This window comes from Rhamphochromis sp. 'chilingali' (genome assembly GCF_963969265.1).
Source record: "Rhamphochromis sp. 'chilingali' genome assembly, chromosome: 1".
Classification (NCBI taxonomy): Eukaryota; Metazoa; Chordata; class Actinopteri; order Cichliformes; family Cichlidae; genus Rhamphochromis; species Rhamphochromis sp. 'chilingali'.
The window spans coordinates 34,999,560-35,011,478 of NC_137929.1; the positions used below are offsets into that span (position 1 = coordinate 34,999,560).

General features: G+C 39.8%; 1 protein-coding gene across 1 annotated transcript; it reads right to left on the reverse strand.

Annotated features, from left to right (window-relative positions):
* Nucleotides 1-3,965: 3,965 nt before the first annotated feature.
* LOC308406134 (uncharacterized protein) lies at nucleotides 3,966-9,329 on the reverse strand. Its single transcript, XM_080897000.1, has 5 exons — nucleotides 7,872-9,329; nucleotides 7,079-7,262; nucleotides 6,881-6,981; nucleotides 6,221-6,373; nucleotides 3,966-6,135 (listed from the first exon to the last, which is right to left on the reverse strand). The coding sequence occupies exons 2-5, from the start codon at nucleotides 7,233-7,235 to the stop codon at nucleotides 5,674-5,676; spliced, it is 873 nt and encodes a 290-aa protein (XP_080753126.1). The 5' UTR covers nucleotides 7,236-7,262; nucleotides 7,872-9,329; the 3' UTR covers nucleotides 3,966-5,673.
* Nucleotides 9,330-11,919: the final 2,590 nt, after the last annotated feature.

The window sequence follows — 11,919 nt, forward strand, 5'->3', positions numbered from 1 at the left end:
CACTTAGTGTTATTCCCATAAAGCAGAAAGTTGCTCTTTCATCGTAAAAATCGCATGACATAAAATGTAAGGTAATAAATATAATGAAACAATGATGAACAAATGAAACAAGTGACAATAACCAAAAACCAAAACAAACAATTAAAATCCTCAAACTTTATATGTAAATAACTTTCATTTTTAAGTTGATACCAGGTGGCACAATTGACTCCGTTTTAATGTACAGTTAATCATCAACACTTTAGACACTTTAAATAAAACCAAAACAAAACAAAATAAACATCCCTCAAAATATTCCTTGGAAACTGTGTCTCTGTGTCTCTTAAAATGATATTTAATGTTAATGTTAATGTCAGTAAGTGTGAACACTTCTATAAAAGCAAAAGCTCTGTCAGTTTGCTGGTCTGGAGTTTTCAGGCATGTGTTAACACAATGCCTACACTGTAAAAAAAAATTGTATTATAAAAGTATTTTACAGTTTATTTTACAGTTTTGTACCGTTCTTCTAGAACATAATTAAATTCACATAAATAGACTGTGATTTTACATTTCAAATGTAAATTAACGTAAAATCACTGTAAATGTAATAAAACATCATTTTCTTGTTTTTTAAATGTATCTGTCTGTACATATGCATATTTAGATTGTTAAAATACATTCACAAATGCATCACAATTTCACAAATATTTGTCCATTATTTGAAAGATTGAACTGTTAAATTCAAATGTAATGCTATGGAAAAATATATATAAAATGATTTTTATAAACTTTTTCTTTTTACATCAAATAATAATAATAATTATTGTTATTTAGGGCGATCGTGGCTCAAGAGTTGGCAGTTCGCCTTGAAGGTTGCCGGTTCGAGCCCCAGCTCGGACACTCTCGGTCGTTGTGTCCTTGGGCAAGACATTTCACCTACGACCTACTGGTGATGGCCAGAGGGGAATTATAAAGTGGAATTGTAAAGCACTTTAAGGGTCTCAAAAAGCGCTATATGAATGCAATCCATTATTATTTAAACCAACTGTTAACTGCATATTTCTGTACATTTAAATATTATTATTCATATTGCTGCATTCATTGACCTTGTTTATAGGTAATTTCATTTTCATTATTTAATCACGTTAAATTGTTCCTAATTCAATGTTTAAAAGCACTTGAAAAAGGCAGAATCCCATGTAAAATTATGGCAACAAACTGTATTGTCATTACTGAAAATAACTGTATTTTCATGAGAAAGTTATTTTCTGGTATTTTCTGGTAGTATTTTGGTGCCCCAGCTGCCAGAATATTACGTTTTTTTAGGATTTTCTTTTTTACGGTGTAGGAGGAAAGACATGAACTGTGATCTTAAAAAAGCAATTGTTTCTGCCCATCGGTCTGGGAACGGCATATCCAAAAATTTGAGGTCCATATAAACTTCCAAGAACTACGTCTCTAAAGGCCTCAGTTAGCATGTAAAATGTTAATTTGATGACAGTAAAATTAGAAAATGAATGAAGAAGTTTGGCTTGTTTATCAGAATCAGAATCAGAATACTTTATCAATCCTGAAGGAAATTAGGGTTACAGCAGGCAGCACGCTAATGGCGCATGCGCACTTACAAAGGAACCTTCTGACCAACTTTACACAAACATCACATTGGGGAGACATGTCAGAAAGGTAGGCTGATAGGAAAAAACAACGAAAATACAAAACATGAGGTAAGAGGAGGAGAAAAAAAAACTCCACTCAGATTGAGCTCCTAGTGGGAGAACAGTTTGATAACAGAAAAAACACCTCAGCACAAAAGCACATGACTATCAATACACCATAGAAACACAAGACAAGCAACAGGGGCGGGTAAAGGGTAAGAGAGAGCCGGTGTAGACAGCGCATCCGGTTCTGCAGCATGTCTGCGCTGGTCCAGTCGACTGCCATCTTCCCAGGTAAGGCACAAGCATCGAAGGTGTTTGGAAAGGGAGGGAGGATCAGTGTGTGCATATCAGTGTATGTGTGTGTTTGTGCGTGTCCATAGTTTAGCTGAGACAGTGTCCTTCGCCCCGCCAGGCTAAGTAAACAGTCTTCCAGCCAACCCAGGTGGCCTTGCATGGAATGGGGGGAACAGTCTAAACACAGTTGTTATCAGGGTGTTTTGTTCAGCTCCAGCCTTGAGGCCGCAGCTGGCGCTGAAGGGGTCTCCGCATGAAGTGATGATGGTTTTTACTTTAGTGCGAACAGCTCATATGAATTTCAAAGCTGTTCTAACAGTCCAACACTGGTCTCTCAATCTCCCGTTGGAGAGCCGCGAGCTTTCTATGGTGTTATCCAAACTTACGTTCCGTGATGTTGTCGTTCTTTTTGCTCAAAGAGCAGGTTCTGAGAACTCACGACCGCAGTGCACTTGCCCAAGATGTGATCGAATTTGCGCTCAAAGGTGTTATTCGAGCTAGCCCCTCCAGATGTAATCCAGTTTTTCACTCAGAGGTCTTGTTCTGAGTATTCACGGCAGCCGTGCGTTCTCCAAGATCTTCTCCGTGCTGCACTCAATGAGCCCATTTTGAGAAACTCACGCCTCGTCCCATCATTTCAATCCCAGCAGGCAGCCTTGTGGGGGTTTGAACAGCCGGTTCCACTTCCTTAATTCTTCGGTAAGCCAGGGCCAAGCCTGCTCCGATCAGCAAGAACCCTGTTATCATGGTTCCGAATAGGTAGATATCTTCAGCACTCAGGCTCACCCGAGCCCAGACTTCTCGTTGAGAAGGGGTGTCAATTGCATTCAGAGACCAGTTGATCAAATCCATAATTCCTCTTTTAGGTTTTAGAGAACAGACTGTGAGAGAGTGTTCCAGGGAAAAGTAAGTAAAAACACAAGACAAGACAAGGACATAAGAAGCTAAGCAGGGAAGATAAGGGCTGAGAGCCTAATCTGGCCTCATGTTTAGAGGGGCTTTCAGGGGAAACTCGTGTCTCTTTAAGAAGAACCTGGCAGCACGGCATATGTTTGTAAAGTTGTATCTGAACAAGTCTTCTGGAACAACAACCTTTGAACAGGTGAGACAAAAGTGCAAATGTTTGACTGTAACACACAGCTCCATGTTTCAAGAAAGTGTAACACAGCATCTCAGCACAAACACCTCATAACATAAGTTCCAAAGGTAGTGCAATAAAAACACATATTTTCAAAATAAAGCAATAAATCTGTGAGCAGCACTGATAACCTAAATAAAACAATTCAGCCTTCCATTATTGCAACTGGTGGAAAGCAACAGAAAGTTAAAAAAAAAGTTAATGTTTACTTATAATTCCCAAAACTTATCTCAACCAAAAACTGGCGCATGACCAGGTCCAAAACAGACTTGATGCCAGAGATATGACTCAGAAATCTGCTGATGACCTGGCTTCATTATTAAACCAATAAACCATTGAAGTATACAGCATCCATATCCTAATCACACATTAGAAACTGTGCTTGTGTTGCTTTTTCTACTGGTTGACGAAAAACATAAAATATTTTTTCACATTTATTTGGGAGTTGGGAACACCTTGCTTGCTGACCCACATCTTGCCCATAGTTAGAACTGAATCGTCACTTACAGTGTGCCGAAGCACTCCACAGGAGGAAGTTGTTTACCTGAATACCCAAATGGGCGGCGACTGCTGGGATTTTGTCTCTCGGACAAGATAGTTGAAGTTAAAAGCCTTGATAAAAGTCTTATTGAAGCGGAGACAGATCCAGCTCTTAGTGCTAAAATGTCCGTCCAGCTGAAAGTAAACGGACCGAGGGGAGAGGAGAAGATAGTCGATATTTGTGACAATATGGACCAGATGAAGGCCCTCACTGTGATGGAGCTGAAAAGCAAAATCGCCAAAGCGCTGGTGATAAGTAAGCATGACTTTTCTTATCGTCTGCTTTTACATTTTTATAGAAATGCAAATGTCATACTTTTATTGAACAGCAGATTCTGTTTACAGAACTCTCTATTTAAATGCAGTGCAAGTGCAGTGTCTATTTATGTTGTCTTCAGCCAATCAGACAACACACACAATAACCACAAACATGACTTTTAGTGGTCTACAGCAGATATAATGATTTAATAATGAAAATTGTCTTCTAAGTGGAAACTTTCTTTGAAAAAATACAAATCAAATCATCTTTTGCTAGTATCACTAACTCATCAGATCACATACATTAAACAATCCAAATATTAGCTTTGCTGATCTACTCTAAAAGGCCTGAAGCAAGCCCAGCTCTTTAAACCTCTTCTCTCTGCTTCTGCTCAGTTGGTGAAATGCGGGTGGTGTTCAGGACGAAGCCGCTGGAGGACAAAGCCCTGCTGGTGTCTTATGGGATTAAGCACATGTCCGTCATCCACACACTGCTGATGCTGCCTGGTGGAGGAGATCGACCCGCATGAAGGAACACGACAGACTCTGCACTGACAAAATCATTTATTGTGAAGTCTTTATTGTGATCTCATATGCACTCACATGATCATATTATTGTTATGTACTTACTGCTGTCCCTTTTTTGGTCTTTATTTTTCATATAATAAAATACATCATGTTTGTAGCACACTGCATAATGCGTTTCATATCTTATTTTTGAGACACTTTAAGAAATCAGATGTTTAGCTGGACTTTTGCTAGAGAGATCATTTCAATAAAACTCTTCCATGTTTGTTTGTGCTATCTTGTTTCTTTAAACTCCAGATTACAACAGAGGAATCTGGATGTTACAATATTTACAGAAACAGATCGCTGCTAAAAGCAGACAGTTACTGGGTGACTTCAAAACATAAAAGGCAGAAACCAGTGCCTGATCCAAGATAAGAATGTGATCTGAAAGACAGCTCTACTGAGGCAATACTTATAATCAGTGTTGGGCAAGTTACTTTGAAAAAGTAATTAATTATAGTTACTAGTTACTTCTTCAAAAAAGTAACTGAGTTACAATATTCTAAAAGTAATTAATTACTTGAAAAGTAATGTGCATAAAATGAATTTTCATTCACATGTTTTAGGACAAATTTTTTCTTTTAAAAAGACGCACGATTTATTTATTATTGTTAAAGTTTACTGCAGTTAACAATCTTGTTTGACACGTGAGGAGAAAAGGGGATTCCTAGGGTACAAGGAAAATTTAAAAAGTGAGAAATTATCCAAAAAGTTATTTTAAAAGTCTATAAAAGTCTGGTGCACATTCTTCAGATTTCTGGTGTAGAATTTTTTTCATTAAATATTAGAAAGTGAATTCTGTATTAGAAAATGAAGAAATTCTTTCAAATAATAGAAGTAAAACACTTAATTTTAGAATGCTAATATATTAATTTGATGATTACTGGTCTTAATCTGATTTATTGCTGTATTTGAGACACAGAAAGTCCATGCATTAGATCAGCGGTCTCCAACCTTTTTTGCGCCACGGACCGGTTTATACCCGACAATATTTTCATGGACCAGCCTTTAAGGTGTCGCGGATAAATACAACAAAATAAAACTAGTACCGGTACCGAAAAAAAGAAGATTTATTCATAACACACGTGAAAAGACCCAGGAAAACCGAGTAAACGATAAAAACAAAATAACGCTGAAAACCGATAAAAACCCTGAAAACTATACATTTCACACCTGAGCCTCAACTCTCACGGCCCGGTACCGTGAATCACACAATAACAACATTTCTGTAACAATCTAGTAATCATCCCACTGACACACTGGTATAGAAGTCTGTCTAGGGGCTACACCACTGGAACAAGGTTTGTAATATTCACTCGTCTCCAAACATTCCTCTTTCATTTTGAGGCAAACAAAGCAGAACTGCAACTTACAACGTGTACAGAAGATGTTTTTACACCCAGTTGTGTTATGTTCCACAAGGAAGCCACATGTGGGACAGGCACGGATAGAGGGACAGCCAGTGATGCCCTCCACATTCTGGAAGGTGATATCTGGACATTTTCTCAGAGTTTCTAAGGACTTATTGTTGCAGCCATGATTTTCACATCGGTTTGAACGTGGGGACGGACCTTTCCATTCCCTCAAACACTGCCAACAGAACGTAAAGGTCCGATTTAGATCAGCTGTGCACACTGTACATTCAGTACACAGATTACTGAAGTCAGTTCTCAGCACTGAAGACTTGCAGCCAGGACACTGTTAATAAAAAACGATTATTTATTTAATGCTCAACATTTGGACAAATATGGCGCAGAAATGCAGACTATGTAAATAAACTTACTGATTTAACATCAAAAACATCCTTAGAGTTGCTGAACATTTTCTTTTCAAAGTACTCGATTTCTTCCGGGGTTAGAAGAGCCATTTTACAAACCTCCTCAAAGGACCACTCAGTATGACATTCAGTTTGGCCGCACACAAACCTGCTCTCGCCCTGAAACACAATATACAAAAATATATATCAATCAGTGAAAGCAAAACATGTGGAACAAATAGCAACTGCTCACAATAGTATATAGATCCATTAACTGAGCCACAGTCCAGTCTCATGCCTATTAGATTCCATTCCTACCATACTAATGTGAATGCTTTATTTATTTATTTTTGGATTCTGAAGTAGCAATCCAGAAAGAAAGCTTGAGAACTACCAGACTAAGAAAACCCCCATTAATTAATTCCTGCGCTGATGACCCATTACTTAAACTCCTATAAAACTTCTATAGTGCGTTTCTGCTCTATCTGGTAAAACAACATACAAACGTTCTTGACATCATGAGAGTTGTCAGTTCTGCCTTATAGTCCTGTAATGTTGAATTGGTGCCTTATTTTGTGACTGCAACTCAGTAGTTATGCAACTGAGTGCATAGTAATATACACTCAGTTCAAAAATCACTGTTAATTTATTTGGGGTTTGTGATTAGATGAACGTGTAATATCCTACCTGATTCAATAAGCTAAGACACCAGTTGGTGAGAGACATGGGAGTGACAGCATGGCCGCAAGACATCAGCGCTCTCAGAGACTTGAAGTCCTCATACAAGACTATGAGTGACACATGAAAAATCGCATTACTGTTGTACACTCTACTCAACATTATCTGTAGCCCAGTAAAGGTAGAATTCATAGTCTGAAGACTTACAGTCCAACTCATCATCTCCATCCACAAATGTAAGTGTAAAGTCGGATGGGTCGTAGCACTTCTCCTCCTCATATGTCAAACTGCTTCTGGAGTCTTGAGAGGGAGTTCTGCTCCTCTGATGAGAAATCTTTTTCTTTTTAGATAGTTTTAAACCCATCCTGACTCAGCGCCGCCTTCAGATCATCTACAACAAAACAAACAGAGATCTCGCTAAAAAGTTTTTTCTCTCTTATTTCATCCACTTTGGACTTCACTCCATCAGGGACTGTCACTATACCAGATATTCTACATGCATTCACATATGATTAACATGTATTTATTCCATGTTTTATTCTCTCACTACACTTTTCCTTTATGCTGGGTGCTTTGTCTAACACTACGTGTACAAGTAGACACAGGAAAGACAAAAGGAGCTCATGCACAACTATGTGTGTCTTGGTGCGCACGCATTACAGTCTATAGCATTAGAGTTTATTGATAATACTGCCATAAGAGAGCGTGGAAAAAGTCAAGCCTGACGCGTGGATTTCAAGAGTTTCGACAATATATCGCTGCTCAAATTCCGATTAGATCAAAGTAATCTATGTTACTCACTTTGACGCGGAATAATCTTCGTCATCTTTCGACGTCTTGACTTGCTTTGGAAATAGCTCCCAAATGAAAGTTATCCCGATGCGCAGACGGATCTTAAAAGCGAAAACCCTGAACTTTGTTTCAGACGAAACAACCAAATGGCCAATAGTACCCAACACTCCCATTATTTAATGCAAAACATGAAAACGGAGGTAATTACCAGTAAGAGAGGAACTGCCAAAATCCAACGATGTCAGGATTCCCAAAATTGTCAAATATACTCGCAAGGAAATTCTTGTCCCACAAGACACAACCGCAATAGTCGTCTTTCCATCATCTGTTAGAACAAAGCACATCAAACAAAAACAGTGTACCTGATGACTAAAGTTTTAACATGAAGACCAAACAGAGATCCGGACGGTGACCTTTTCTTATTTTTCAAAGAAGAACAGAAGCCGCAGCTGCCCGCAGGTCGAACCCGCGACGTTGTTTTCTTGGTCATGTGGTCGCGGTATGACGCGTAGTGATCCAGTCAGAGTCTCTCGCTACAACACAACAGATAGGGATCATTTTAATTTAACAGAGAAAACAAATCCATGGGTGTTTGTTGTTTGACGTTACATTTTATCACCAAATTTTCGTGAACAGTCAAAGAGGCTCCACTCCAATCACATAGATTTACCTCAGCCTGTCTTTTTTCTCTTTTCTTTTTCTCTTTTTTTAAATAACACACTAAATAACACTAATCCATTCGCGTCTGCCTATATGCAAAGGATGTCTTCTTTCACTTGCGTGTGTGGACACACGAAGGTCACCACTCTGCCCTCCTCCCCATGTCGGAAAAAACAACCTTTCATGGGTGTCAGATCGGGTCCAAGTGAATTAAATTTCCTCATGAGACCGCGAGAACGAGGCTCGTAAAGAGCTCCGCATGTTGTTGTTATGATGTAAATACAAAAATGGGATACACAATCTATACTCATTCTGTAATAATAATAATAATAATAATAATAATAGTTGTAAACTCGAAAAATTTCGTCTCATCTAAACATAAAAAGGAAGAGGAACTCAGTCCATTTGATGGAAATGTAAACACTGACGAGCTGCATTCAAAATCACAATGTTTTAAAAATTACGCTAAGGTGTATCAAACAGTGTCTGCCAATATTTTATGACCACTTGGACTTTTGCATGGAGACTCTCCAGTGCATCATGTGCCCTCTGGGCGGATTTCAAGCTGACACGAATGAGTAGGCTGCTCCCCTGTGCCTGCGTGCGCAACAATCCCATGGCGCGCGCAGTAAAAAATCTCGACTTTCTTCTCTTTAAAATATAAAATAATCATTGTATGGAGCCTGTTCTTAAATAGAAAGTTCAATCTGAACTTGCAGCAAACAGCGACATCGGCGGATCTATTTTTAAACCAAGACAACAAGAAAAGAAGGTGAGCCGATAGTTCAAAGTCGAAACTATTCCTGGGTGAAAATATGGAATATGAGATGGTGCAACAAAGAGCTGGATATTTTTAACAAATAAACTCAGATTTTAAAAAAAGCAAAACAATTTATCCTCAAGGAGAAATTCAAGATGATCAGCTCCAGGAAACGGAACCTGGAAGAAGTGAACACAGAAGAGACGAAAAAACTAAGAGAGGATGCAGGTGAGTTAAAGTCTTTTATACTGAACACTTGCTGGACAAAAATTAAAGAAATAAAACTAAAGCACCGCATACACAGGATTTATAAAGCCGATTTATAAAGCTGTAACTGTCACAGAAAAGAAACATCTTTAAACCATGTCCCCATAAGGCCCAGGCTACATTATACATTCAGAGACCACTTTATTAGGCACACCTGTTCAACTCAGAATCAGAATCAGAATCAGAAACTTTATTGTCATTGTCATGAGAACAACGAAATTAAGAATGGTCCCCGATCATTGCATCATCCCTAGCAATATCAAAATATAAATAAAACAATAAAATTCAATAAATAAAATAGATAGAATACTTAAAATACTAATAAGATATAACAGTAAAACATTCACATACATTCCCACACACATGCTTCAGACCGTGCATAGATTAACACAAGAGTGGCGTGATGGACATTTTTTTGTAGTATTCAGATGTGTTATTGCAGTTGGATAACAGCTGTGTTTGAGTCTATTAGTCCTTGCTCTGATTGCCCTGTACCGTCTGCCTGAGGGCAACAGTTCGAACAGGGAGTGGCCAGGATGTGAGGTGTCTTTTATGATGTTTTGGGCCTTTTTAAAACAGTGGGCGTTGTGTAGAACTTCCAGTGTGGGGAGAGGGCAGCCAGTGATCTTTTGGGCGGTGTTAATGATCCCTTGGAGTGCTTTCCTCTGAGCCCCTGTGCAGCTAGTGTACCAAATACATATGCAGTAAGTTAGAACACTCTCAATGGTGGCTCTGTAGAAGGACACCAGCAGTCTCTGTGTGATGTTATTCCTCCTGAGAATTCTCAGGAAGTACAGTCTCTGTTGGGCCTTTTTCAGCAGCTCGGAGGTGTTCACACTCCAGGAAAGGTTCTCCTCTATATTGACTCCCAGGAAGCGGAAGCTTGCCACCCTTTCTACATAGTCCCCATTTATGAATAGTGGTTGGATCTCTGCCTTTTTCCTTCTGAAGTCTATTATGAGTTCTTTGGTTTTTGAAGTGTTGAGGAGGAGGTTATTGGCCTTACACCATGACGTCAGCTGCTCCACCTCGTCTCTGTACGTAGACTCGTCTCCCTTGGAAATGAGCCCCACCACTGTGGTGTCATCTGCAAATTTCACAAAGATGTTGCTGTGGTGGCGAGGAGTGCAGTCGTGTGTGTAGAGAGAGTAGAGCAGTGGACTGAGCACACAGCCCTGGGGTGAGCCAGTGCTGAGACTCAGGGCTGAGGATGTGTGATGGCCAACTCTGACTCTCTGTCTACGGCCCGAGAGGAAGCTATTGATCCACATGCAGGTGCTGTATGGAAGCCCCAGGTCTTGTAGCTTGGCCACCAGTTTGTGTGGAAGGATGGTGTTAAAAGCTGAGCAGTAATCCACGAAGAGCATCCGCACATAGCTACCATGCTCTTCCAGGTGAGTTAATGCAGCATGGAGTGCTGTGGCTACAGCGTCTTCCGTGGATCGGTTTGCTCTGTAGGCAAACTGGTGTGGATCCAGGCTGCGGGGCAGGGCTGCTGTGATGTGTCTGCGGACCAGCTTCTCAAAGCATTTCATTACCACTGGGGTGAGTGCCACCGGTCTGTAGTCATTCAGGCCGGTGATGTGGGGCTTCTTAGGCAAGGGGACTATGGTGGAGGACTTCAGGCAGAGTGGGACAGTCGCCTGTGCGAGGGATTTGTTGAAAATCCTGGTGAAGATCCCAGCCAGCTGTCCTGCACAATCCCTCAATATTCGACCTGGCACACCATCAGGACCCGCCGCCTTCCTCGGGTTAACAGCCTGCAGCATGCGCCTCACCTCGTGCTCTTCCAGGGTGAGGGTGGTGCTGCTATGGGTGGCGTGTTGCTGCTGTGGCTCCAATACCTCCGGTACCCTGGTCTCAACTATTCTATAAGGCATCTAATAGCCAGTCACATGGCACCAACCCACTGCATGTAGACATGGTCAAGATGACCTGCTGACGTCCAGATGAACATCAAAACCAGGAAGAAAAATAGTTTAAGTGACTTTGAATCGTTGATGCTTTGAAATATTTCAGAAACTGCTGATCTACTGGAATTTGCCCACACAATCTCACGTCACATGAGTTTTCATAAATAGATACAACAAACCTATTGGTCTGTCAAAAACTGTCAAATTAATTCCTTATATATGCTTTAAATATGCATCATTTTTGTGGCTGAGGTCTTTAAATTTTTTGTAATCTTTTCTACAGTCATTTATAAAAAAAATGCTATTTTTTCTTTCTTTTACCCCCAAAGTAATCCAGCAGAAGAAATTTCATGGCCTGAAAAATCAAGGAGCCACATGTTATCTCAACAGCATAATGCAAGTTTTCTTCATGACACCTGAGATTCATGACAGGTGGGAGATTTTAGATTGCTTATATTTCACATCTGATGCTAATTAGAAACAAATAAACAAACAAATATACCCCTCTTCTGTGGAACCAGCTTCCAGTTTGGATTCAGGGGACAGACACAATCTCTTCTTTTAAGATTAGGCTTAAAACTTTCTTTTATGTCATAGCTTGTAGTTAGGACTGGATCAGGTGATCCTCAATCCTCCTTTATTTATTATTTTATTTC